At 42.8% G+C, this 23,651-nt stretch overlaps 1 protein-coding gene across 2 annotated transcripts in view; it reads right to left on the bottom strand.

Annotated features, from left to right (window-relative positions):
- The window catches only part of COL5A2 (collagen type V alpha 2 chain), a 176,103-nt gene that overhangs the window by 53,442 nt on the left and 99,010 nt on the right, over positions 1-23,651 (bottom strand). For both annotated transcript variants that reach the window (XM_090045265.1, XM_090045264.1), the window contains exons 6-13: positions 21,910-21,963; positions 15,500-15,610; positions 13,536-13,613; positions 11,349-11,393; positions 6,765-6,818; positions 5,569-5,622; positions 2,929-2,982; positions 584-637 (exon numbers count right to left, since the gene is read on the bottom strand). In XM_090045265.1, coding sequence (XP_089901391.1) covers positions 584-637; positions 2,929-2,982; positions 5,569-5,622; positions 6,765-6,818; positions 11,349-11,393; positions 13,536-13,613; positions 15,500-15,610; positions 21,910-21,963 — 504 coding nt within the window. The remainder of the gene's footprint in view (positions 1-583; positions 638-2,928; positions 2,983-5,568; positions 5,623-6,764; positions 6,819-11,348; positions 11,394-13,535; positions 13,614-15,499; positions 15,611-21,909; positions 21,964-23,651) is intronic.

The following is a 23,651-nucleotide window of genomic DNA, read 5'->3' as shown; positions in this document are numbered from 1 at the left end:
ATAGACATTGGATTTATGATACATCATAACCTGCCTGACATCTGACTCCCCAGGTATCTCTCTACTGTTCATCCCCTTCTCTCTGCCCCCCCCCACCCCCGCCTGTCTCTCACCCATTGAGTCCTCAGTCTATATTTTCACTGACTACCTGTCTTGTACGCATACCAGACCAGGCCCTGGCTTCTTTACTTTTCATTCCATCCAGGATGAGCACACACCAACTGCTGAAACTTCCTTAGCCTGACAAAGGTTTTCTGAACCCAAAGCTTGCTTAATAATTGTTTTCCAACTATTTAATAAAAGACATCAGATCCACACAAAGAACCTTGTCTAACTTTTTCCTAGTTTTCTATGTTACCTGAAACTAGACTGGAGAAACACTAGAAAATGTACTATAAAGGATCAACTTAAAGGGAGATGGAGCAGGTTTTTCTAGTAGATATTTTCCATTCCTATCTCCCATGTTTCAGCCATTATTTGTAGAGATCAATAGGTCTAATCCCTACAAGCATCTAACAGACTGATTGTCTGTACACTCAGCTGTTGTGATAGATTTTTAGGAAAGCAGATAATTAAGGCTTACCCTGTGGCCCTTGAGACCTGGAAGACCTGGAGCACCAGGAAAGCCTCGTGTCCCCTAAAAGAAAAACAAACACAGATAATGTGACCTAGACCTCAGGAGTAAGAAGCTCCCCTTATGGTGAAGAGTAGATACACTGACATACCTACCACCTATAGTAGATAGTGTACATACTGCTGAACTAGATAGAGAAGGGAACAAAATAAAGTACTGGGTCTTGGTATACCTACCTAATTGCTATATACTAAACATATTCACTTTGGTGATAGAAACACACAACATACAATAGTGAGGATGTATAGGTGAAGAATACCCTTTTAAAGTCAACATAATGATCAGGAGAACTTTAGAGGTCTTATTGTTCACAGCATTACTAGCTTCCTGTTATATTCCTTATTGACTTTTAAGAAACTTTGGATCAGGCTTTGTCAACACTGTACTACCTTGTGTCAACAGGCATAGTACGTCTGTTGTGGCATATATTGCACAGGAAGACAACACCCCTGGAGTGATCTTCCTGCTCTCCAGATTCTAGCTTGGTATAAAAAAAATAGTTGAGTATCATTTAGCTAAATTATACCAACAGAAGAATGCAATGTAGATAATCTTGGCATAATAAAAACCAAAATGATAAACATTACCTGGGGAGATCTGTTTTTATTAGCATTATGAGTGCTTTTATTATCAAAGTCAGTACAACTGATCTTTTATTAAACAAAGTCCAATGGGAAATAATACAGGACTAGAAAATCAAAGAAGATGAAGTTATATATTGTCTGCATTGAATTGACTAGATGACACTAACTGGAACATCACAGGAAAACATGATCTCTGGCCCCAGTAAAAAGCCTTCACCTGCAGGCATTTTTCAAATTGTACAAGTTGACTGTTATAGCGTGGCATTAATTTAATCAGTAAAGCTTTCATGGACAGTATATTAATATTTTTCAAATATTTTTCCAATGATGAAACATTGTTTGCCCAGTACTGTGCTTTGTTCTTTGATTATGGTGATTAGAAAGTTTTGTGTAAACAGGAAAACAAATTCATATATTCCCCAGTCTCTTGTTTTGCCTCTCTGCAAACATATGCACACCTGCTACAGTGAACTTATCACAGGCTAAGCAAAAAACGTTTCTGGAACCCTTTGGCTGAAATATTGGCAGCACATCAACATTCCCAGTCTACCAAAGGATTTCTTGCTGCACAATATTTTTTACATTTTCTCTAGCAGAAAATAAATCTTGCATATGTCTTTCAATGCCAGCAATGTTATTACAGGCATTACAGAAAAATATATGTTCAGAAACTTAAAATTGTTCTAAAATGTTAAAGAAAGAGGAAAATGATCTTATCACCAGAAGCAGCTTGATGAGAGGGTAACTGTTCCAGAGTGCGTGCTAGCCTACTAGTCTTGAGTTTAATGTGTTGGATGTGAGCTATAAAACTCCAAACAATCTGAAAATTACTTAATTGAGAATAATGTCTCACCCCATGAGAAAACATTTGTAGTGTACATATTTTCAGCATATGAGTAGTTTTATAAGCCAATGAGACCAGCCGCCTGCTTAAGGTATATAAATACATATATGTGAAGTTTCAGGTATTCTAGGAATCATAAATTCTGTGAGATAATTCAAGATATTTCCTTCCCAGACACAACACACCAGAACATTTTATCCCGGAGAGTGTGAATAGGACACTGCTCACAGCATTTTTAACTACTAACCCCAATATTGCTCAAAGAATATTCCCTTGAAAAATGATAATATAAACTTTGGGAACAATTGTTGTGCATTGTGCAATTTACAAAGTTGTATAGAAACCTATTATACACGGACATAAATGGCAATGCAAGATAGTAGGAAATGCTGCCTCATGTCATGAGGGATATATTCATAAGGGATATATTCACAGGCTGACCACATGGAAATCCCAGAAACCCGTAACATCATCTAGGAAATCCAGGACACTACCAGCCCCCCCACACAAAACACACGCTCACAAATTGGTAGCAGTACGGCTGTGTGCATGCAAGGTACTCTGCACCACTTCAACTCCCATTCAGACTGTGCCCCATGCCCCTGTGTTTCAAAGATACCCATTATAAGTCCCAACAGCTGGTTGGGACCAGCCTCTGAAATCTGGGACTGTCCCAGCTAAAATGGGACATATGGTCACCCAACATATTCACCTTTGGTGTAAATTTGGTGTCAACAAAATTAATTTAACCACTCAAAAAAGTGGCACTGGCTGGGTGTGATAATTCCATGTCATTACCTTGGAACAAGCAACTGTAATACTTATTTAAAAATTTAGTTTTAGAGTCAATGTGTGTGTTTACTTACTGGAGATCCTGGAAATCCAACCTCACCACCTTGTCCTGGTCTACCAGGATCACCCTAAAATAAAAGTCAACATATAAGAAGGTCAAAAAATAAATTATTATATAAAATCTTCCCAATAAAGTTCATGTTCTCATTCAGCAAGTCATCATGTTCTATTTACATTCAATCCAGCAATAGCACAGGTGTCCCTGGGTAAGTATTTAATTATGGTGACCAAATTAATAAACATAACAATGTAGCATTTTTAAATAAAGCAGAATTATTGTGAAAATTCTGGAAAACTGATTTTAACTGACCTATGTGCCAGACTGTAGGTAGTGCTGTAGATCTGTTTTCCTCTGAATTAGTAAAAATGCAATATTCTGTATTAAATTATTTTTATTTATGATCTAAGAATTTTCTCTGGCAATATTAACCTAAATTGGCTTGGGCTTTGGCTTGTTATTTTTCTTTATTAGTGTTCAACTGTTTGAATAACTTAATTATAACTCAATGAAAACATTTTATGCGCAATCTGAAGTTGAAAGAAACCTGACATGAGCTGAGTAAATAGACTTTAAACAGGATTGCTCAGTCAGTGCTAGTCACCAACCAACCATCCCTATGAATTTGTTATAAAGCACCTGGGGTTCTGAACTGGGCTTGGAAATGGAAACTTAGGTGGAATAAAGCACATCAAAAAGGTAACTAAGAAATCTTTATAAGTTTGGGAATTAGAGAAATATAACCTCTGTTATATATTGATTTGGTTTCAGTGAATTAAGAGCTGATCCCTTCTTAAAATGTCTGTTCTTATAATTATTTGTACTGTATGGGCACTTCAAAGCTGTTTAAGCCACCGCAGACATGCACCACATGTACATCTGTTTGCCGCACTACTAACTTGCAGTGCAGTGCCAAAATTTGATGCCGGGAGATCCCAGTATCAAAAAAAGCCTGAACAATAAAAAGTGGCATGATCTATGCTCCTGGAGCATACACTGGCAGGCATGGAGGCTGAGTCCTCCAAGAAGAGTCCTCCAGCCGCCAGCCAGAGCATCTCCCCTCCTCTAGCAGGCCCAGAGCAGGGTGGAGCAAGGAAATGGTCATTTCCACAAAGCAGGTCATTTCTCCATGCACCAAAATCCACATGCAAGGGCGTGCAGAGCAACAAAAAACAGTGGCACACTTCTGCACATGGGCACTCATCTGAGTGAGCCCTATGTGTCAGCAGGGAATTTCTGATGCCACAATATATAATTTATTTAATGCAAAAAAAAACTTGGAGTTGAATCTTTATCTAGTGTTTTGTTGTTATTATTGTTATCCTTAATCTTCCCCCAGTTATTAAAATTCAGGCTTAAAATGTATTGTCCCTGCTTTTACAAACAAATATATATGTACCTTACCAGAAAATAATTAATCTTAAGTATATATGATTTCAACTTGGTGGCAGAGGCCACATTAATAATACATCACAGTTGTCTCATTCTTTCACTTATAGGTGTACTTAAGTCTTCAGGAGCAACTCAAATGGTCTAAAACAGGGGTGCTCAACCTCTGGCCCACAGGCCAAATGTGACCCATGAAGCCTTGGCATCTTGTCAACAGGACTCTCCGCTTGGGTCAGGAAATTTGGTGGTGATGGATCAGTGCCCTCCCTCGCCCTCCATCCAGCCCAACAGGGCCCAACTGGGGCTGGGCCATGGCCCCAACCCTTCTGCTGGGTTGGGCCGTGCTCCCTTCCTCCCCTGTGGGACCAGGTTGGGGCTGAGCCATGTTCCCTTCTCCCTACCCGGCAGGACCTTCTCCCTCCCCCATTAGGCTGGGGTGAGACTGAGCCACACCCCGTTTCCCCCACAGGGCCAAGCCATGCTCCCTTCCTCTGCAGGACTGGCTTGGGGCCAGGCTTTCCTCTTTCCCCTCCACATGGTAGAATAGTGTCCAGCATTCCAGGTATCAGATGGGGACCACCAGCACAATCTGCCCATGGGTAGATAGAGCACTGTCCAACTGGCCCATGGTGAAAAAGGTTGAGCACCACTGATCTGAAACCAATAATATGTTATTATCCAGATCCAAACATCCTGTCAATGCATTTTTCTTCCTAACTGACCTGCTCCCAAACTTTTCTTAAGCTCCTATGCATTATTTAAGGATTGATTTCATACCAGCATCTCAGAATAAGGCTGCATCTCAAAAGTAGGGTCAAAGAACATTACAGATATGGTATATCAGGTATCTGAAAATTACAGCCCTGGGGGAGTGAGCCCCTGCATGCCACACCAAAACTATAATAGAGTTGAATGTTGTTATAGCCATAATCGTCTAAGAAATATGTGGGAAGCAAGGAATTTTGATGCTATCTTTTATTGGAACAAGTGAATAGTTGGTAAAGATGCTAGACAAGCTTTCAGGCACAAGGGAGCTAGATAAAGAGTAGAAATAAGAATGTTGAAAAGATAGGAATTTTATCCTGTCTTCTTAGGCTGAAGGTTAGTAGCTATAGTACCAGATTCAATGAATAGTTAGGGTATGTTGAAATGGAAATGAACAAGAATCATCAGAACATACCCACCCACTAGTCAGACCCTCTAAATGATAAGGCAGTGCTTGTTTTAAAGAAAAAAAAATTGCAAAATGAACAAAAAATAATCTTACATCTTCACCAGGTTTGCCTGGAGGTCCTTCTGGGCCACGAGAACCAACTGGACCCTAAGATATAAATACATTAAATATTTAAGAATATGTTAATTTAAACATTACCTCAAATATTTCATTCTGGAAGTTTGTTTTATAAGATATAGTAAAGAAGGTGCTCTTATTTTTCAGCAATACTGTAACTCTTAACTGGCATGCCCTTCCTAACTATTCTATCTCACAATTCAAAAGGAAAGATACATTTAACTTTGTTTAAGATGTGGAATGGATTCCTTAAGGGCAAATAGGTACTTCACAATTGTTTCAAACTCCTGGTCAGGATTATGACCAAGGGCCTTTCAGAGGCACAGTACATTGCCGTCAGGTGAGTCCACTTTCTTACCAGACAAAAATAGTTAGCGATTATAGCGTGGACTTCTCAGTCAGGAGAACCAGTATTCCATCCCTGACTCGCTTTATGACCTTAGGCAAGTCATCCTAATCTCTTCTTGCCAAGTTTATCCCATGCTTACCAATGCTTCAAGATGAAAACTGGGAGCCAGATTTAGGATTAGAAAGGACTTTTCTCCCAGGTCAGGTTACCAAAAGATTTTTTTGTCATTCTCTGTGGCATGGAACAAAGTCCACTTTTTAGGATCATCCTGGAATATTTGACCTAACAAGTTTCCTAATGCTTCATTAGCCTAAACCACAGGTGGTACTCCTGTGTATCCTTCTATCCTGCACATCATATGTAGGGGTGTTTTAATACGTTTTTTTATATATATATTTGTAAAGATCCTAGCTATACAAAAATGCATTTTGTGGTTATAGTGTGTGGGAGGGTCTGGAATGGATGTTCTCGTGAACCTATTTGGATAAGTATTTACTAGATGGTAGCTTTCAATTGCAGGAGACTAGTTTTGATTAACCAAATCCAGTATCTTCTGTCCTACGATGGATTAAAAGTGCTAATTATTGTTATTATTAAAATGGATGTCCTTTACTGCAAGCATGGAAACTATTGCCATTAAAAATTACTGAAATTCAGTGACCCTGCAGAAAAATCTATCACCAGTTCTGACCACATGTCTAGTCATATAGTAATTATAGCTATACAGCATGAGAAAAGGTACTGTACACAAATATAGTAAATAATGCTGCTGCCAGATATCACTTCTTACTGGAGAGATCCATATACATTAATTTAATCTTACCATTGGTCCAGGTTCTCCAGGTTCACCTGGTGGACCTGCTGGGCCAGGACCACCCTAAAAGTGACCCAAAAAAGACAAAATAGAGAAGATTAGAACCTAAGGCTGTTGTTGAAAAAACTCATTACAAATAACAAAAAAAAATAGAAACAAATACTCATTCAAGTTAGTATCATATATCAAATAAATCACAATCCTCAGGGCAGCTTAGAGTCAGACCTGAACTGTGAGAGCGGCTAGAGTCAGATCACAACTGTACTGTGATAATGGATTGAATGAATACTAGATCCCAAATTCTTCAAACTGTGAAAGTCTTGAACCCATGTAAATTTTGTATCTCAGTCCACTGATATCCCATTCAAATATAACTCCAACCTAATCCTGAAAATCAAAGAAATTTAATGTCCAGAATTTTTCAGTATTCAAAAATGTCATCATTAAAATGTGTAATGAACCAAAGACTCTAAGCTGACCTAATCACAATTTGGTCTTTTTGAATTAAGAACTGTCTTCTGGAATCATCCATAATCATCACTACAAAGTCATTTCTAGTTACCTTTCTCAGTGTATCATGTAACTCTAACGGCCTTGTTACACACAGATTGTAGGCAGTTCCTGCAGCTCTTAGCCCCTGGATTGTCCACACCTGAACATCTGAAACTAGTTTTAAGCACACTTTAGGTATCTTAAAGTTACACCACTCCAAGGCAGGTTTATCTCTGATCCATGTTATCCAGCTCATGTTCCATTAATGTGTGGCCACTCCCCATAGATGAACCACCCAAGTTTCAGTTAGTTGTCCAGCGTCCCAGAATGCACTGTGCCTTCCCCCACCCTCCTGTTCTCAGTGGGCAAACTTTCCAGTCTCTAAACTCTACTGTCCAGGGGGCAGTTCTGGCACCAAGCCAACTCCTCCTCCTGCCCCCCCAGGGGTATGACTTTCTTGCCCCCAGGGGTATAACCCTGTGCAAACAATCTGCAGAGCACATGCCAGCTAGCCAGCTTGCAAGGCACAGATGAGTCCAGGAGTGGAGTCTAGGGGAATTTAAGGGGGGCATATTGGGTTCCCATGAGCTGAGGCAGTAGCTCCCCCAAAACTCCCTTCCCTCACTGTTCCCACCTGCCAACCATCCCAAGACTCATGACCAGCACTCCCAAGGCCCTAATCCCAAACTCCAGTTTATTAAAATATGAGACATTCTTTAGTTGATTTCCTCTTTATTTCTTTTTAATTATTTTACTTCTTTTTATTTTATCCTTCAGTGGCTGACTTCCCTCATTTCACCACCCTTCTCCCACCTCCATTTCCTTTCTTCCCTCCATTTCGTTACCTACCTCCATTCTATTAACTCTCCACATCCCAACTTCACGTTCCCACCCCCCGCCCCAACCCATTTCTCACACACCTCCACCTCGGGCAGGGACAAAAGTCTATTCTGGCTCACCAGCCCTGTAGTGGCAAGTAACAGCTGTGCAGGTGAGAAACAGAGAAGGGTTTTAGCTTTAAGGTGTGAGTGCCCCAAACTCGAGCTAGCACTAACACTCAGCACCACTCAACATTTGAGCAATACAAAGTGAAATGTGTAACAAGGCCCTAAGAAAGAACTCCTTTTTAAAAAACAGAATTAGAATAATTACTTCATAAGAATATAGCAGTAGGGAAGAGCCAAAAATCAATGAGACTACTTCTAAGATAAGGCACCACTCAAACGGCATCACACTGGCAGAATGTGGCATGTAAATTCAAAGCAAAGCTATACCTATAATTGGATTGATAGCCAAACTATGAATTCACAGGAAACTGTACAAGCACCTAAGATCAGTGGAAGGCCTGCATTTGTGTCAAGAGGCCAGTGGTCTAGCTTCAAAAAGTAATAATGAAATAGAAATGGTCAAGTCCTCTACCTGGAATAGTCTGTGGTGACCTGTGCTAAATATGTCAAGCTTGGGTTAACCTGTCTAATTCCTTGTGACAATTAGTGATGGGCTAATATATTGCAGGCTATTCTTTCTATAAGACATGCAATCAGGAAAACTTTAAAAAAATGGTATTTTAAGAGAGTTATATTTTCTTTGAATAAAGATACCATGAATCAAGGGCAGTTATAATAAGTATATGATAAAAAAGGTAATTTCAAGCCAAATACATTTTATGTTTAATTCCATTCAAGTTAATGGGTCTACACTAGAAATAAAGAGCTCACTATGTTTCTGAGGCCCCTCTATCATTGGTGATGCAAAGGGCTGCATGTGGGTGCACGTGCACCCCCTGAGATTGGCAGTGCACCCCATGTAAAAATTGCTGCCAATGCTCCCAGCAGCACATGCAGGCAGTCACTGCTCACCACACACCCCCTTCCCCTCACCACTGACACTGCTGGCGGTGTCTGCAGGTGGTCACCAACTGCCAATCAGCATTCATGTCCCCCTCCCTCCCCTACCTCCAAAACCACTGCGGCTGCCTACGGGAGCTCCCCACACGCCGCCACCATGCCCCTGACACCAACACAGCTGCTGCCACCTGTGGGCAGTCACTGTGCCCTGCCAGCATGAAGCTAAAAGTGCAATGGGCTCTAATGGGCAATTTACACAATCATGCCTTCTGCCATGCATGTTGGCATGGCAGAGGACGCAACTGTGGGATCATGAATTATCTCATAGTGACTTATTGCCAATGCAAAAGGAGCCTAATCCAAGGCTTTTGATGCTCTGACAAGCTCCTTCAGCAGGGAGCCCCATATACCCTAGCTGAGGGACTTGAAACTGCGGGGGTGCCCCACGCACTTGCAGGACCGGAGAAACACTGCTACAGTGATCTCCTCACCCCAGGAGGTGTGGGAAACCCCTGCACCCAGGGGATCAATGCAGGGATGCACAGATCCCTAGGGCTCAGGGGTGCAAGAAACTCCCAGTCCCTGGGGATCATGGCTGCAGAGATCCCAAGGGCTTAAGGGGGTGTGAAACTCCCAGATCCTAGAGATCACAGCTGTAGCAATCCTTAAGGTTTAGGGGTGCAGGAAACCCCCAGACCTTAAGGATCATGACTGCAGCAATCCTTAGGATTTGGGAGTGCAGGAAACCCCTGGACCCTGGGATTGTGCTCCCACTGTCCCCAGGGCTTGGTAGCACGGGAAACCCCTGGACTCTGGAGATCACAGCTCCTGCAATGCCTCAGCTTAGATGCATAAGAAATCCCTGAACTCTGGGGATTATGTCTGCTGGGATCCCTAGGGCTCTGGGGTTTTACACTGGGCTTGGTACACCCAAGCTACACATGCATACTAAAGCTCAATAGCAACCAGCTATCAAGTCAGTACACACTTTCCAGGTCTAACTTTACAGCTGGTTGGAGCTGTTTATGGTGTGATAGCTATTTTGTACATGTAGCTGGTCTCCAGGTAATTGCACAATTAACCAGGTAATTGTGCTTCACCTGTAACTAGAAGGGGCCAAAGAATTCCAAAAAAAAAGAAATTGTTCATACTTTTTTAGAATGAAATTTATGTACATGGTATTTCTGCATGGCTTCACATCAAAAATCAGCACATGCTTAAGTCTATCCCTAGCTAGGAGAGGAGGCACAACTAAAGAGAGAGACTTTCCTGAATCAAGGTGTCACAGAGCACTTAGGTGCCCTGCTCCTTTAAAGAGTGGAAACTGCTAGGGAAAGAGTGCTAGCAGTGAGTGGGGAGCCCCAGCTGCTGGTTAGCAGGGCAACCAGAGTGAGCTAGTGGCATACACCTGCCAGCAGTCAGCTAACCGGAAGGGGCAGGGCCTAGCTTACATATAAACCCCAGGATGGGAGTTCCCTGCCAGCAGCTAAGGGGGAAGGAGCTCTCCCAGAGCAACCAAAGGGACTGCAAGTACAGCCTCTGATACTGGTGAGGGATGGAGCACCCCTGGTGTGGCTTGAATGATGTTATAGCCAGGCAGCTTGAATTTATGTTATAGCCTGAAGGCTTGTGTTTTGTTTGCTCTTTAAGACTAGTGGTTTGGGTGAGGCTATTAGGGGAAGGAGGAGGCCTCATAGGGGACCCAGGCACCACAGAGGGCACAGCACTTTGCAGGGCCATGGAGAGCCCGAGCACCAGTGAAGGCGCAGTGCGAGGCAGGGCCACAGACAGCCCGAGCGCCAGTGAAGGCGCAGTGCGAGACAGGGCTGCGGAGGGCCCAGGGCGGACCAGGGGGCCAAATTATAACAAGGCCCAGACCGAAAAACGTCAGTTCCATCTGTGAGGCTTGGGGCATGATAAAGAGGTGGTTGGAGCCCATAATGCTAGGGTGCCCTGAAACACCCATGGCAGAACGGGACCTGCCAGGGGTCCAGGAGTCCACGGGGTCAGCAAACCATGTCCAAAAGGATGTAAAGGCAGCCTCCCTATTATATATTTACCATCAAAGACGTGGCGGACAAGGATCAAGGGTGCCCATTGGGCCAACTTGGCACAGTAAGGGGGCCTTGGGGAGATCATGGCCATCCTGCAGGACCCCGTGCCATGATACAAGGGTACATGGCCAATCCAGTTATTATGTATTCTGCCTTTTTTTTCATACATCTGTGTTTAATAACTCAAACAAATCACTTACTTGTTTTCCTTGTAGACCCTGAGGACCTCTTGGACCCACTGGACCCTATGAAGAACACAAGAGCTTATTAAACAGTTTCCAAAAAATAAATCAAATCAATTTCTGTATAGAGAGCCAAAAAAGGGTGTGCTGATTGTGACCTCCAGGGTGACATTTTTATGGTTAAAGCCTCGGGAAGTAAAATGAGAACTATATTCCAAAAGCACTGCAATGTTCAGCGTAGATAAAGTGTAAGAGAAGGAAATCAAAGAACAAGCAGAAAAATAGGATATATGTAAATTCAGGTGGGAGAAGTGTGTGAAAACAATGGACTGTGTTTTTTTTCTGTGGAATTGCTGACTCTAGGAAGAGACTATTCTTCATCATTCCCCAACCTCAGAATGAGTGATGAGGCCTTAGAACCAAGGCTTGGCAAATGTCTAAAATTATAAATGAAATGACAAGACCCTGTCAAATAGAATGCAGCCAAGTTCAAATCCTTCTATCATTCTTCAGATGAATAGGATCATGGGACCAGTGCTGTACAGTATCTATCCTGCTAACACCCAATAATACCACAGCATTAAACAGAGATTGGGGCGGGGGTGCAGGGCAGGTAGGGGAGAGAATGGGTACTTTTTGCCCACCTCCTAGAATTCTAGAAAACAAGAAAAAATTATGTAATGATAATAACTTGAATCGTGACAAAGCCACAAGGAATGCAAAATTTAAAAACTTCATTCTCTGTCATATGTAAAGAATAGGTGGCTTCCAAGAATAGGTGGCTTCCAAGGAGATTTACCATTACTTTATTTTAAAAGTAAAGTACAAAATGAGGGTATGAGAAGGAAACAGTAAGAGACCAATATATAGTTTTAATAACAAGAAGTACAAATAAGCAAACCACTCTTGCTTGTGCATGATAGTCAAAGACTGTTTACTAGAACAGTCAAAGAAAATATATCAGAACCCAGTGAAGTTAATGCAAGATTGTATAGACTTCAGTGGACTTTACATTGGCTTCAGTGGAATAATCATGACAACAATGGAAAGAAGGGATTTTGCAATGGCAAATAGGACTGGGGGGAATAAAGGACAGAAAAATAAAGAGAATAGAGTTGTATGGAGCTGTTAGAAATGCAGCAGAAGAGGATGTAATATCTAGGGTGAAAAGACTATCACAAAATGACTGAAGAAATGTTTTTAAAGTGGGAAAAAACTAGGAAAGATAGGTTTGGCAACAAAATTATTAAATGCAAGGGGATTTCCAAGCAGCAACATAGCCAAAGAGTGAGGACATATATATTATAGGAAAGTCTTATAAGGAAGGCAAATCAATAATTAGACATGCTGCGTAATTTTGGATTAATTGAAGTAGCTGATATTTTTTGGCTGTTAAGCACTGACCGCATTCTACAAATCAAAATGGAAAACTTAAGAAGTTTTTTAAAAATAAATAACACGGCTATCTGACATGTTTAGCTGTTATCAGTGTCTTCAAGACACCACAGCACAAAGCAATGAAAAAATGTGAGTCATGGATAATGCTGATTACTAGATGTAACCACTAAGATGGAGATAAAGAACTATTACAGTGAGAAAAGTGGAAAATGAAAACTAAGGCCTCAGTTCACTTGAAGTCATGAATAGTGGAAGATTTCAGTAAAGTTGCAAAAGTAAACCTTGGGGAAAAGAAACCTTGGGAACTGTATGAGTCAGAACAGAAAAACAGAAGCTTTTAAAAAAAATCAATAATATAGCACAACTGTCACTCCATAGGTGGTTCTCAAAAGTTATTTGGCCTTTTTAATGCCTGCTAAAAATAAGCAGCCTTGAGGTCAGGTTGTGAAAGAAAAGACTTAAAGGTAGGTATTCAGTTATTATAGAACATGATATGCCTTGCACCAGTGTTCTAGCAACCGCTCAAATCATGGGAAAAGCGACTGTCCATTTCTGATCACCTCTGTGGCAGTGGAAGTAAAGAACAGAGAAAAGAAGGAAGGGAAGAAGCTTTCATTTTAACAAAGGGAACATTTTTTTAAATCTCTTTAACGTTTATTTTTAAAACAGAGCTAAAGCTTTCTGTGTGACTATGTTTATATATAGGAAACATATGGAGTTTGGGTGGATGAGTTCACTTTGTATTCATTGTTTGCTTACGTATTTTACTTTACTTCTGTTCTAAGGAAGGAATCTATGCATTCTTACCACTGCACCAGGCATGAGTCCCATATGACTACCAAGTCCAGTTTTTTCATCCAAACCTGCCATCTGAGCTGCAAACGGCTGCAAACATGAGAAGGCTGAGTTTAGCTAGCAATTGTGCTTATCATGTAAGGCAGAAAGGTATGCAGTTTACTCTTACCATTACTTGCATTGGCTTTGTAGTATTAATTAGCATGGTTTGTCATTTAAATGGAAGCTGGAGCAGGCCTACAGGCAGCAGGAGACAGTAGTAAGGTAACACACTATTCTGTTAATTTCTGAATATACTGCATTTTAATGGTAAGAGCGATCTATCTTGGAAATTAACTAGATTTCTCTTTCACTAAGTTCTAATTTGTATGCATTTTAATGTCATTTGAAGAGAGCATTCAACACTTTCTAAGATCCACATTTTAATTTTGTTTTCAATAAGGTGCCTAATGCTCGCAATAAACAATATATTAACATATATTCCAGCATGATTAGCTTGTAATTAATCTTACATTTCATAGACTCTGGAGATGGACATATTTTGTAGAACAGCTAAACCATATCCAGAGCTATTGGTCCTAAGGATCCTCCTTGATTGCTTTCTCAGGCTGCGTAATTCCAGCAATAGGGAATCCACAACTTCTCTGAGTGTCAGTCTTAACCATATCTTAATTGGCTTGATCAGTTATTAAATTATTTAATGTGCAGCCTAAATTTCTTCTTGCTAAATTCCATCCCTTCATTTCTACTACCTTTTTCAAGATTCCCTGAATCTCTAGTGTTCTAATCCCTATGAGCCAGGTCTAAAGTCATTTGGCATCTGTAAAAGAGCTTTGGAAAGGGATCTTTGTTTTTTAGCTGTTAAAATATATAAGCAAGGTCCCTTCAGGCTTTCCTGAGATATCATCCCTTCCAATTTTTTCATCATCTTTGTTGCTTGAAGTCATCCCTCCTGACACCTACGTTCCACCCCTTCTTCCCTGTATTTCAACAATTTGTTTCAAAAGGTCAGCCCTGTTTAATAAAAAAGGAAAAGATTTCATCCTCTCTCAATCCTTCTCCAGTCATTAAATATAAAAGAGAAACAGGATCTTGATAGTCTTTACCAAGCACATAAACATAATGGATTCATATTACTCATAGATGCTAAAAAAAATTGAGAGCTATAGTCCACTTAAACATTCATAAAAATCAGCTACTTTTAATTTGCATTTTTAATCAATAAAAGCTGAAGTGAAAAGTAACTGAAATGTACACCAATGTACTTAAATCTGGACTGTCTACTTTCACATGGGCTCACATGGCTTGTGGACAGTACCTGCACAGCCCATGGACCTTGGTCCACACCACTGGCACCCTTCCTGGAGCTGGGGACAAGGAAGGAGGAGGGAAGGAGGGCATGGAAAGCCCAGTGGCAGCAGTAGCCAAAGCAGTGGGGGAAACAGGCCACATATTAATCCCTTGTGGGTTGCACAAAGCCCTCCGGCCACAAGTTGGACAGCCCTGATTTAAATAACACACATATAAACATGAATCTACGTTGCATTTATAGACACGCATAACAGCTATATCCTGAAAACTGCTGATCACAAAGCCCTGAGCTGGCACCACATTCACAATGCTTCACTCAAACCACATGTTACCAAACAGGAAATCATTGTTTCAATGAATGGCAGCAACTAATGATTGAAAAGGCATCCTAGTCGCATTATTTCAATTCCAAGTCTTCTATGGTCATACAACCATTAGTTTTCTGTCTCTGAAAGGCACTGTGGTGAATGGGAGTTGAGGGTACTCAGTTGATCTTTACCAGCATCTGATGAAGTGAGCTTCAACCCATGAAAGCTTGTGCTATCTTGCTCTCTCTTTTTCTCTCTACACATACACACACATGCACACTTTTGGTTAGTCTATAAGGTGCCTTTTCTGGTGCTTCATCAACCCAGGTTCTGTACTTATGTGACTATAAAACTTACCCTACTTACTCCATCTGGTCCTGGGTGGGTTGGATGTCCTGGGGGACCAGGATCACCAGGCTGTCCAGGGATACCAGGTTCCCCATCCATTCCTGGAGGACCACGGGCACCCTGGAAAGGAAAACAAGAGTGTACAGTACACACACACACACACACACACACACACACATATATATGTGAGACTCATCAGAATTTACAAATAATTAGTTGGTTCTTAAGCTAATATTTCTGCTGAAAGGTCCTCAAGCAGACAGCATCTCTCATGAATCTTGCTCATCCTCAGATCAAAAGCACTGGCTAGAGTTAGCAGCATCCTATAAGTCCAGAGATAAATTTGAGCAACTTTAAAAGGCCCTTTCAGAGACTCAGGAATAGTTCATAACACTGATAAATAGTATAGCTTTAAAAATGTTTAGCCTTGAACACAGCATAAGTGGAGCAAGAACCATTTTTCTAAAAGTAGAGAAGGGTGAATAGTATATAAGGACAGTACATTTTGATGTTGAAAGTGTGAAGTCTCCAAACAGAGACAAATTTGCCAACTTTCAGGTATTTTCTGCCCGCCTGTCACATGACACCATATTCTGATCACTAACTCAGCAGGCCCAGGAAGATTTCACTGTTGCCATGAAGTTACTTCAAACTTGTTCTTGTCTAAATTAGATGAGAATCTGGACCATAACTAGAGAAGTCATTTCAGTCATGTGGTTTTGATTTCCATAATGTCCCCTACCTCTTACGGTGAGAGCAGTTGCAAGGCTGGTGCTGGAAGCTCACCGCTGGTGGAGCTTGAACCTGTTCCCCATCCAGCTTCATGAGCACAGAGCGAGGGGAGGAGGGATAGGGAACAGGCTGAGAAGCTTGCTCCCTGCTCAGCTCCACACTCACAGAGCTGGGTGGGGAAAAAGCTGCCCAGCCTCCACCTGGTATGCAGGGTTGGGGCTAGGAACTGTCCTGCTCAAGGACAGGTTCCAGCCCCGTGCCACAATTGGGTGATAGAGACATGGGGCTTAAAAAGAGCTGCAAGTGTGGATAGGTCTAAGCCCGCTGCCCTAATCTGCCAGTGGGGCAGCTAGCCACAGTCTAGCTGCTAGCTGCCCCACCGGTGGAATAGGGCAGGAGGCTGGGACCTGTCCCTCCCTTGAAGCTTTTTTCAAGTGCCCTGCCCCTAACTGGGGAGACAGGGCCAGAAGCTCCCTGCTGCTGGAGCACAGGGACATTATCCCTGCCCCAGTAGAAGGCAGACCCTAAGGCCAGGGCCTGGAGCTCCCCCTGGTGGCTGCAAGGGCCCATTGTAGGACTGAAGGAAGTTTAGTGTTAAGAACAGCAAATCTTCTGCCTAGTCCTGCATGTGTAGATACCTGCCCAGAAGCACTTAATCAACAGAAGTTTACTCTAGAGTAAACAAAGCACGGATCAAATACATGTGTAGACACTCCCCTTCTGTACTAGTCATGTCAGACAGTTTGTTCTTATTTCCATTGATAAGGGCTGTATTTGATTAAAAGCATGCTGTGCACTGCCAGGAGTCCTTTGTGAATTGGGGGGTTGCAATAGGATAGACTATGGGCCCATCTACATATGCATTTACTCTAGCCTAGTTTTACTCTGGTGTAAAATAATCCAGAGTAAGCATTCTTGGGCAAGCATCTACACATGCGAAGATTAGGGACCACATTTGCTGCTTTTCTGTAGCCCTACAAAGGGCCCCTGCTGCCACTCTGGGGAGCTCCAGGCTCCCCCCAGGTGCTAGCCCAGGGGCTGGCAGGGAGCACCAGGCTGCCTGCTGCTGGGACGGGGACAATGTCTCCCTGCCCTGGAAGCAGGGCGCTCCTGGCCCTGGCTCCCCAATCAAGGACAAGAGACTTGGAAAGAGCTGCAGGGAAGTCCTAGCTTCCTGCCCTGATCTGCCCCTGGGGCAGCTAGCAGCTATCTGCCCCACCAGCAGATCGGTGCAAGGGGATGGGACCTACCCCACCCCTGCAGCTCTTTCTAAGCCCTGTGCCTCAATCACTTGATTGGGGCATGGAGCTGCAACCTGTCCCTGACCAAAACAGTTCCCAACCCCTGCCTGCACACCAGGCAGAGCTGCAGGGAGAACAGGCTGAGAAGCTTGTTCCCTGCAGAGCTCCATGAGTGCAGAGCTGAGCAGGGAACAAGCTCCCCTGCCTACCCACCCTGCCCAGCTCTATACTCATGCTCATGGAGCTGGGCAGGGAACAGGATCCCCTGCCCCCACCAGCAGGGAGCTCCCAGCTCTGGCTCCATGACCATGGCACCAGTGCTGGGAGACTCTTATCTCCCAACCTGAGCTCCATAGTTGCAGAGCTCAGGGTGGGAGATAAGAATCCCCGCAGTTGCAGAGCTCAGGCTGGGAGATAAGGGTCTCCTATCCCAAGCCCCGTGACCATGGAGCTCAGGCTGGGAGATAAGGATCCCCCACCACTGGCCCCATGGTCATGTAGCCAGTGCTGGGACAAAGGGTCTGCCCCAGCAGCAGGCAGCTCCCAGGGACAGGGACCTGTCTCCCATCCCCTGGCAGATGGCCAGAGATTTTGGTCTTTGTCAGGCATCTACATGAGCACTGTTACTAATCTCAGGTAAATTTGATACTTGCATTTTCAGGTAGAAAATTTACTTGGGATTAACGAGGTTTACTGCAAAGTCAGGATGTGCATGTGTAGACACACATGCTTAATTTGCAGTAAACTATGCTAATGTGAAGTTAAGAATTCGGGTCAATGCATCCTATGTCTATTGAATAACATCTTTTTTTTCGTTAAAAAGGAAATTCTCCTGAACAGAAGCCTTCAAACACATTTGACCGCAGGACACTGTAAAACTCTCATGGGGCAAGATAATGATTTATTACATAATTCTGTATTCTATATAGAAATATTTTTGTGGTGGTATGTCCTAAAATCTTAGCAGTGCATATGCTGTTGGAACTTCAGTTGTAGTACACTAGACATAAAATAAAAGGAATAAAAAGAGCATAACCCTGAGAGATGGATTTGTATACATGTAAGAGACTTTGAGTCTCATCAGGAAACTTACTTGTGCATCCAATTCTTTATTATTATTTAATATTTTTATTTTAAAAATAAGTAGACACCAAGCCAGCCCCCAAAGAGCTTACTACCTAAAACAGGAACAGAATGTTGCTTCATTATTTTATTTCCTTTGTCTCAAGATGAAACACAGGGGAGGAAAACATGCATCAAAGGGAAAACAGTATGCCAACTAATAATAGGGGCAAGCTTTTCCTAAAATAACATCTGATCTTGGAAGCCCATGCCCGCTCCCCGCCACGAGTCACTTCAACCAGACCTGATTTTCAGAAGGAGCTCTCTACTAGTCCTCTTGAAAAGCAAACCTGAACTGTCTTAAGTTGCATACCCCAAAGGTGAAGCAATGCTAATTAATAATCACTTCTTAAAATAGTGGCCAATATGTTTATCTGTTGATCCAGATGTTTTCTTTCATTATATTTCATCTTTTAGAAACTCTTAGTAAATAGTGATGTTCTAAGGAAGAAATATTCCAAATAGGTCCACAAGGTGGCAACCTTTAAACATGCATGCAATATATTGCAAATAACACTGGACCACCATGGATGGTATTCAGATAACAGATCAATACAAGTTTCGCTTTTGATGTTACAGTGAAAGAAAATACAGCTTGATGAAAAATACTTAATTTACTCTTTATCAATTTCTGAAGCAATGACTTTTAGTATCCTTGACAGGGTGGCAGTTATCTTGTGAGCTAAGTTGACTTAACTAACGCAATTCAAGATAATACACCTCAGAGGTATATTATCTTGTGCTGCATATAAATCCACTCTGCTCCACATACATGTGTGTCCTCTGACGGTAAGTTGACTTGAAAAAGTTAAGTTGGCTTAACTGTGGGAAAGCTAATACATGTGTACACACCCTTATAAACTAAGTAAATAATATATAGAGAACAAAAGCTTTTGAACTTCACTGAAGCTTGTGTTCTCTCTCTCTCTATATATATATAGATATAGATAGATAGATAGATATAGATAGATATACCTATATATATATCTATCTATATATATATTCAGGCTATATATACCTATATATATATTGCACAAAATTTTGGCAACCATTTTGTTTCAGAGGTGTTTCAGGCCATTTCAGCACCCGAAACACTGAATCTGAATTGAAACAGAAGTCTCAGAAACATCCACAAAACTAAAAAAGGCATCCAAAATATTTCGGAAAATTTCAGTTTTGGAGCCAGGCTTGCAGGAAACAGCTGTACACTACTCCCCTTCTGCACGACTCAGCTCCACAGGGAGCAGAGATCCATACTGGGGAGTCTCCTCGCTGCTGCTGCCTACCCAATGCTGCCCTGGGACTGGACAGGGTGGGCAGCGGCAGTGAAGAGACCCCCAGCACGGATCTCTGCTCCCTGTGGAGCCAGGTCGTACAGCAGGTCAGTGCTGGTCCCTGCCACACAACCTGGCTCCACAGGAAGTAGATCTGTGCCAGGGTCTCCTTGCCAGTGCTGCCCACCCCGTACAGCCCCACATCGTCGGGGCAGCACAGAGTGGTCTTTAGTGGAGAGGAGACCCCCAACGCGGATCTGTGCTCCCTGCAGAGCCAAGTCATACAGCAGGGACCAGCAGGCTTGCTCACCACTCTGCACTGCCCCTCAACCTGGTGTGACAGGGATCAGAAATCCACACAGGGGATCCACTCCTTGCCTGCATGGAGGGCAGTAGCCCCCACCCTCCCCTGGACAAGCCACCCACAGCCCCAGCCTGCTCCCCATTGAGGCCCTGCAGCCCCTGGCCCCAAGCCCTATATATAGATAGATAGATAGATAGATATAGACATAGATAGATATATCTTATATATATATATTTTTTACTGCAGTTGTTCTGTAAAGGGGCTTATCTATGCTGGTTTCTGACTGACTTCTGATTAACATGGCTAACTACCTCTCTCAGCTAAAGAAAAAGCAATTCTGCTGCTTATTGCAAAGTCCTCCTCCCAAATGACCTGTGCACGTAAATCCACCATCTATTATAAGACTTAGGTCTTACATACATAGCTTATGGATGTCTTATAGATAGATAGATAGATATTTTATAATCCAAGTACCAAGATTTTAGGCTTAGATTTTTCAAGGAGCTAAAAACTCCCTTTCTCCCTTGAAAACATCAGCCTTAAACTTTTTCAAAAGAATTCCAAAATTTTCACGGGCTTTTAGAAAGTTCACGTATTTATAAGCATAATTTTTATGGAAATTCTGGAGAAAATCATAGGATTGAACTAATAGAATTCAGGCTTATCTACCAGCTTGTAGAAATGTTACTCATTGTGATGCTTGGAACTGTTTCAGGTGTCATCCTAATCTGAATTCTAAACTGTACCTGCAGCAGAGTTTTAGGATTATTTTGAAAGCGTCTTTCTAGGACTTTTGTGGGTACTAACAACTGTTCTATAAGCATCTTGTACTGACACATGAAGCAGGAGTTTTTGGCTCAGTATCACTCTCGGAGAGGTTATGTGCTTACTATCTTTGGTGCAGAAAGAACACCATGGCAATCTACAGACAACAATTATTATCTAAGGGAAATGCTGGAAATAGCCTAAGGAGTCTGGCTTTTCATCAAATCCACATTACAACAAGTAAAAACTTTTTCTGTCCTAAGGGATGAGAGACTATCCAAACATAAACTGAAAGAATATAACAATTTAAATCTAAAAACCTGCTAAAAGCCACTTCTGCATTTTAGTGGGGGAGGCAGGGGTTCCAATAGGAACATGTACTCCTTTGATATCTTTCTTATTGCCTTTTGGCCTTTCTGTGGTTTTTACATACAGATGCTAAAATTCCTTTATTAAGCCTCTGTATCTGTAGTGCAGTTTTAGTAATAGTATTTACTAGCATGCTACCATATGTGTTCACATATTAATTCTTCTATTTTGAGCTCTGGCTCCTATTACGAAATACTCTGAGCAGTAAGTTAATGCAGCCTCTGAAACACAATAGACACTGTTAAAAAGTTAGCAATTACTTTTGGTTTCCATATATGCTACAGTTGTCTTCTATTTTTAATAGAAGAGAAAACTCTGCCATCATATATTTTATTTATGGTAACTGTTGGCAAATGCTGATGTGTTAGCTGAAATGACGCTAGACATTGGTCAATTATTCCAAATACATAATTCAGACTTTAGACTAATCAGAGAACCAGTGGGTGTAAAATCTTGTACTTGTAATTTGTTTTTTGGGATGTGGGTGCAGAACAGCAGGAATATGTAGAGGGCACTGAGTCAGAGCAGCTCTAAAATCAGTTAAGCAATTTGAGGTCAGTTTTGCCTAAATGTACTAATTAAGAAAGTACCTAAGAACATTTAGCTACTTACAGGTCTTCCTTTTGGTCCTCGTTCTCCTCTCGGTCCTTGTGAGCCTGGAGGCCCCTACAGGAAAAATTAAAACCATTAAGTATATTCTTAATTGGCCTTTCATTTCTTCCCAGAATGGAACACAGAAAAATTAATTTAATTTTAGTTGCAAATTTGCTGCTCTTGAGCATTTTGACTGATGGTTCTATTATTCCAAAGGGTGAAAAAAAGTGTACAAAAATACTGTACTTAAAAAAAACACCCAAAAAGCAGAGTTCATTCTATAGGAAGCCTCCTTTCCTTCATTCAGCTAAATTACTAAACATCTATGAGTGGACACACAATGGAAAATGTCAAAAGAGAGGTCCCACACTCAACAACTAAAGTCACAACCAAAAAAGGAAAAACTATAAAACGAGTAATCAGGAATTAGCAACAGAAGATAGTCCTCAGGAAGGAAAAGATGAAAGGGTCAGAATGTCTGGCACAGACCTGAATGTGCTATAACAACTCAAAGCATGTGGGACAAAAAGCAGAGGGCTGCTAGATGCAGAAGAAGAAGAAGAAAAGAAAAGAAAGACCCTTGAAGGACAGACTCACACTAAAAGCACTCTGCCTTCTCAAAGAACACTGGATAGGGCCCAGATACCCTAGACCTCACCAGACACGCACACAAGCAGATAACAGTGGAATCTGGCATCAACCCTTTCAAAGACAATGGCTAGGGACAGACATTCAAAAAGCCAGAGCCTGAACTGATTCAACCTTTTTAGGTTAGTCTAACCTAGGCTAGCCTAGCCTAGGCTGAACCAGTTCATAACGGGGCAAACGTGCTCTCTGCACTGAGGCAACGTGGGCGCCTGCCTGCAGTTGCTCAGGCCAGGCGCTTTGGGGCACTACAGTAGCCCTCAGCTGCAGGAAAGTTGTGGGGGGATGGCCAGAGATTGAATAAGCCCCCTCTGGCTGGGAGGGGCTTGCCCCAAGCAGGGAGATGCCACTCGCACACCAGCAGGGTTGTGTTGGGCCCAGCTCCCTCCCAGCCGGAGAGGGCGTATTCAGCCATTGGCCCCAGCACAGAGCAGTAGCGGCTGCACACGGCCAGGCAAACCGCTCTCCGGTGCCAGTGGCTGAATAAGTCCCCTCCTGCTGGGAGGGGGCTTGCCCCAAGCACAGGACAGCAGTGGGGGCCAGACCCAGCCCCAGCCCCACCCAGCAGCTGGAGAAGCAACTAGTGAGTAACTGCGATGGGCAGCAGCCCGCCATGGCTTCTCTAAGTGGGAGCCCCTTCCCAGCAGGGGCTGGGCTGTGGAGTGCTGTGGGGGACTTGCAGGGCTCTGGCCCGCTCAGGACCCCAGCGCTGCCATGCACAGCTAGCCACAGCTCTGCCGGCCCCCCAGTGCAGCCCATCACCAGGAAGGGGCTCGCACGCCCCCACAATATGACAGAGGCTGCTGCTCCCAAAAAGGGCCCTGCCGCCTCCTGCTGCAGCAGCAGGGAGGAGGCAAGGCTGGGCAGGGACAGGGTCATCCCTCCTCCCTCTGGTGAAGGGGACAGCTGGGGCCTATTCTGGGCAGGGAGCAACAGGGGGCAAGGAGGGGGTGCTGGGTAAACCCAGCTGTAGTCCCTATTAGTGGAATTAAACCCCTCTCTGGCCAGAACTCTGCCCCTGCCTGCCCTTGCTCAGGCTGGGGAGCTGAGGGACAGAGCCAGCTGGCCTGGAGCGGAGAGCCCCACCCAGCCCAGAGAGCATGCTGGGATGCTGG

This window comes from Crocodylus siamensis, chromosome 4 (assembly GCF_052110815.1).
Source record: "Crocodylus siamensis isolate JL-2025a chromosome 4, ASM5211081v1, whole genome shotgun sequence".
Taxonomy (NCBI): Eukaryota; Metazoa; Chordata; order Crocodylia; family Crocodylidae; genus Crocodylus; species Crocodylus siamensis.
The sequence above is the reverse complement of the archived record's forward strand: the minus strand, read 5'-3'. Positions and strand labels throughout refer to the sequence as shown.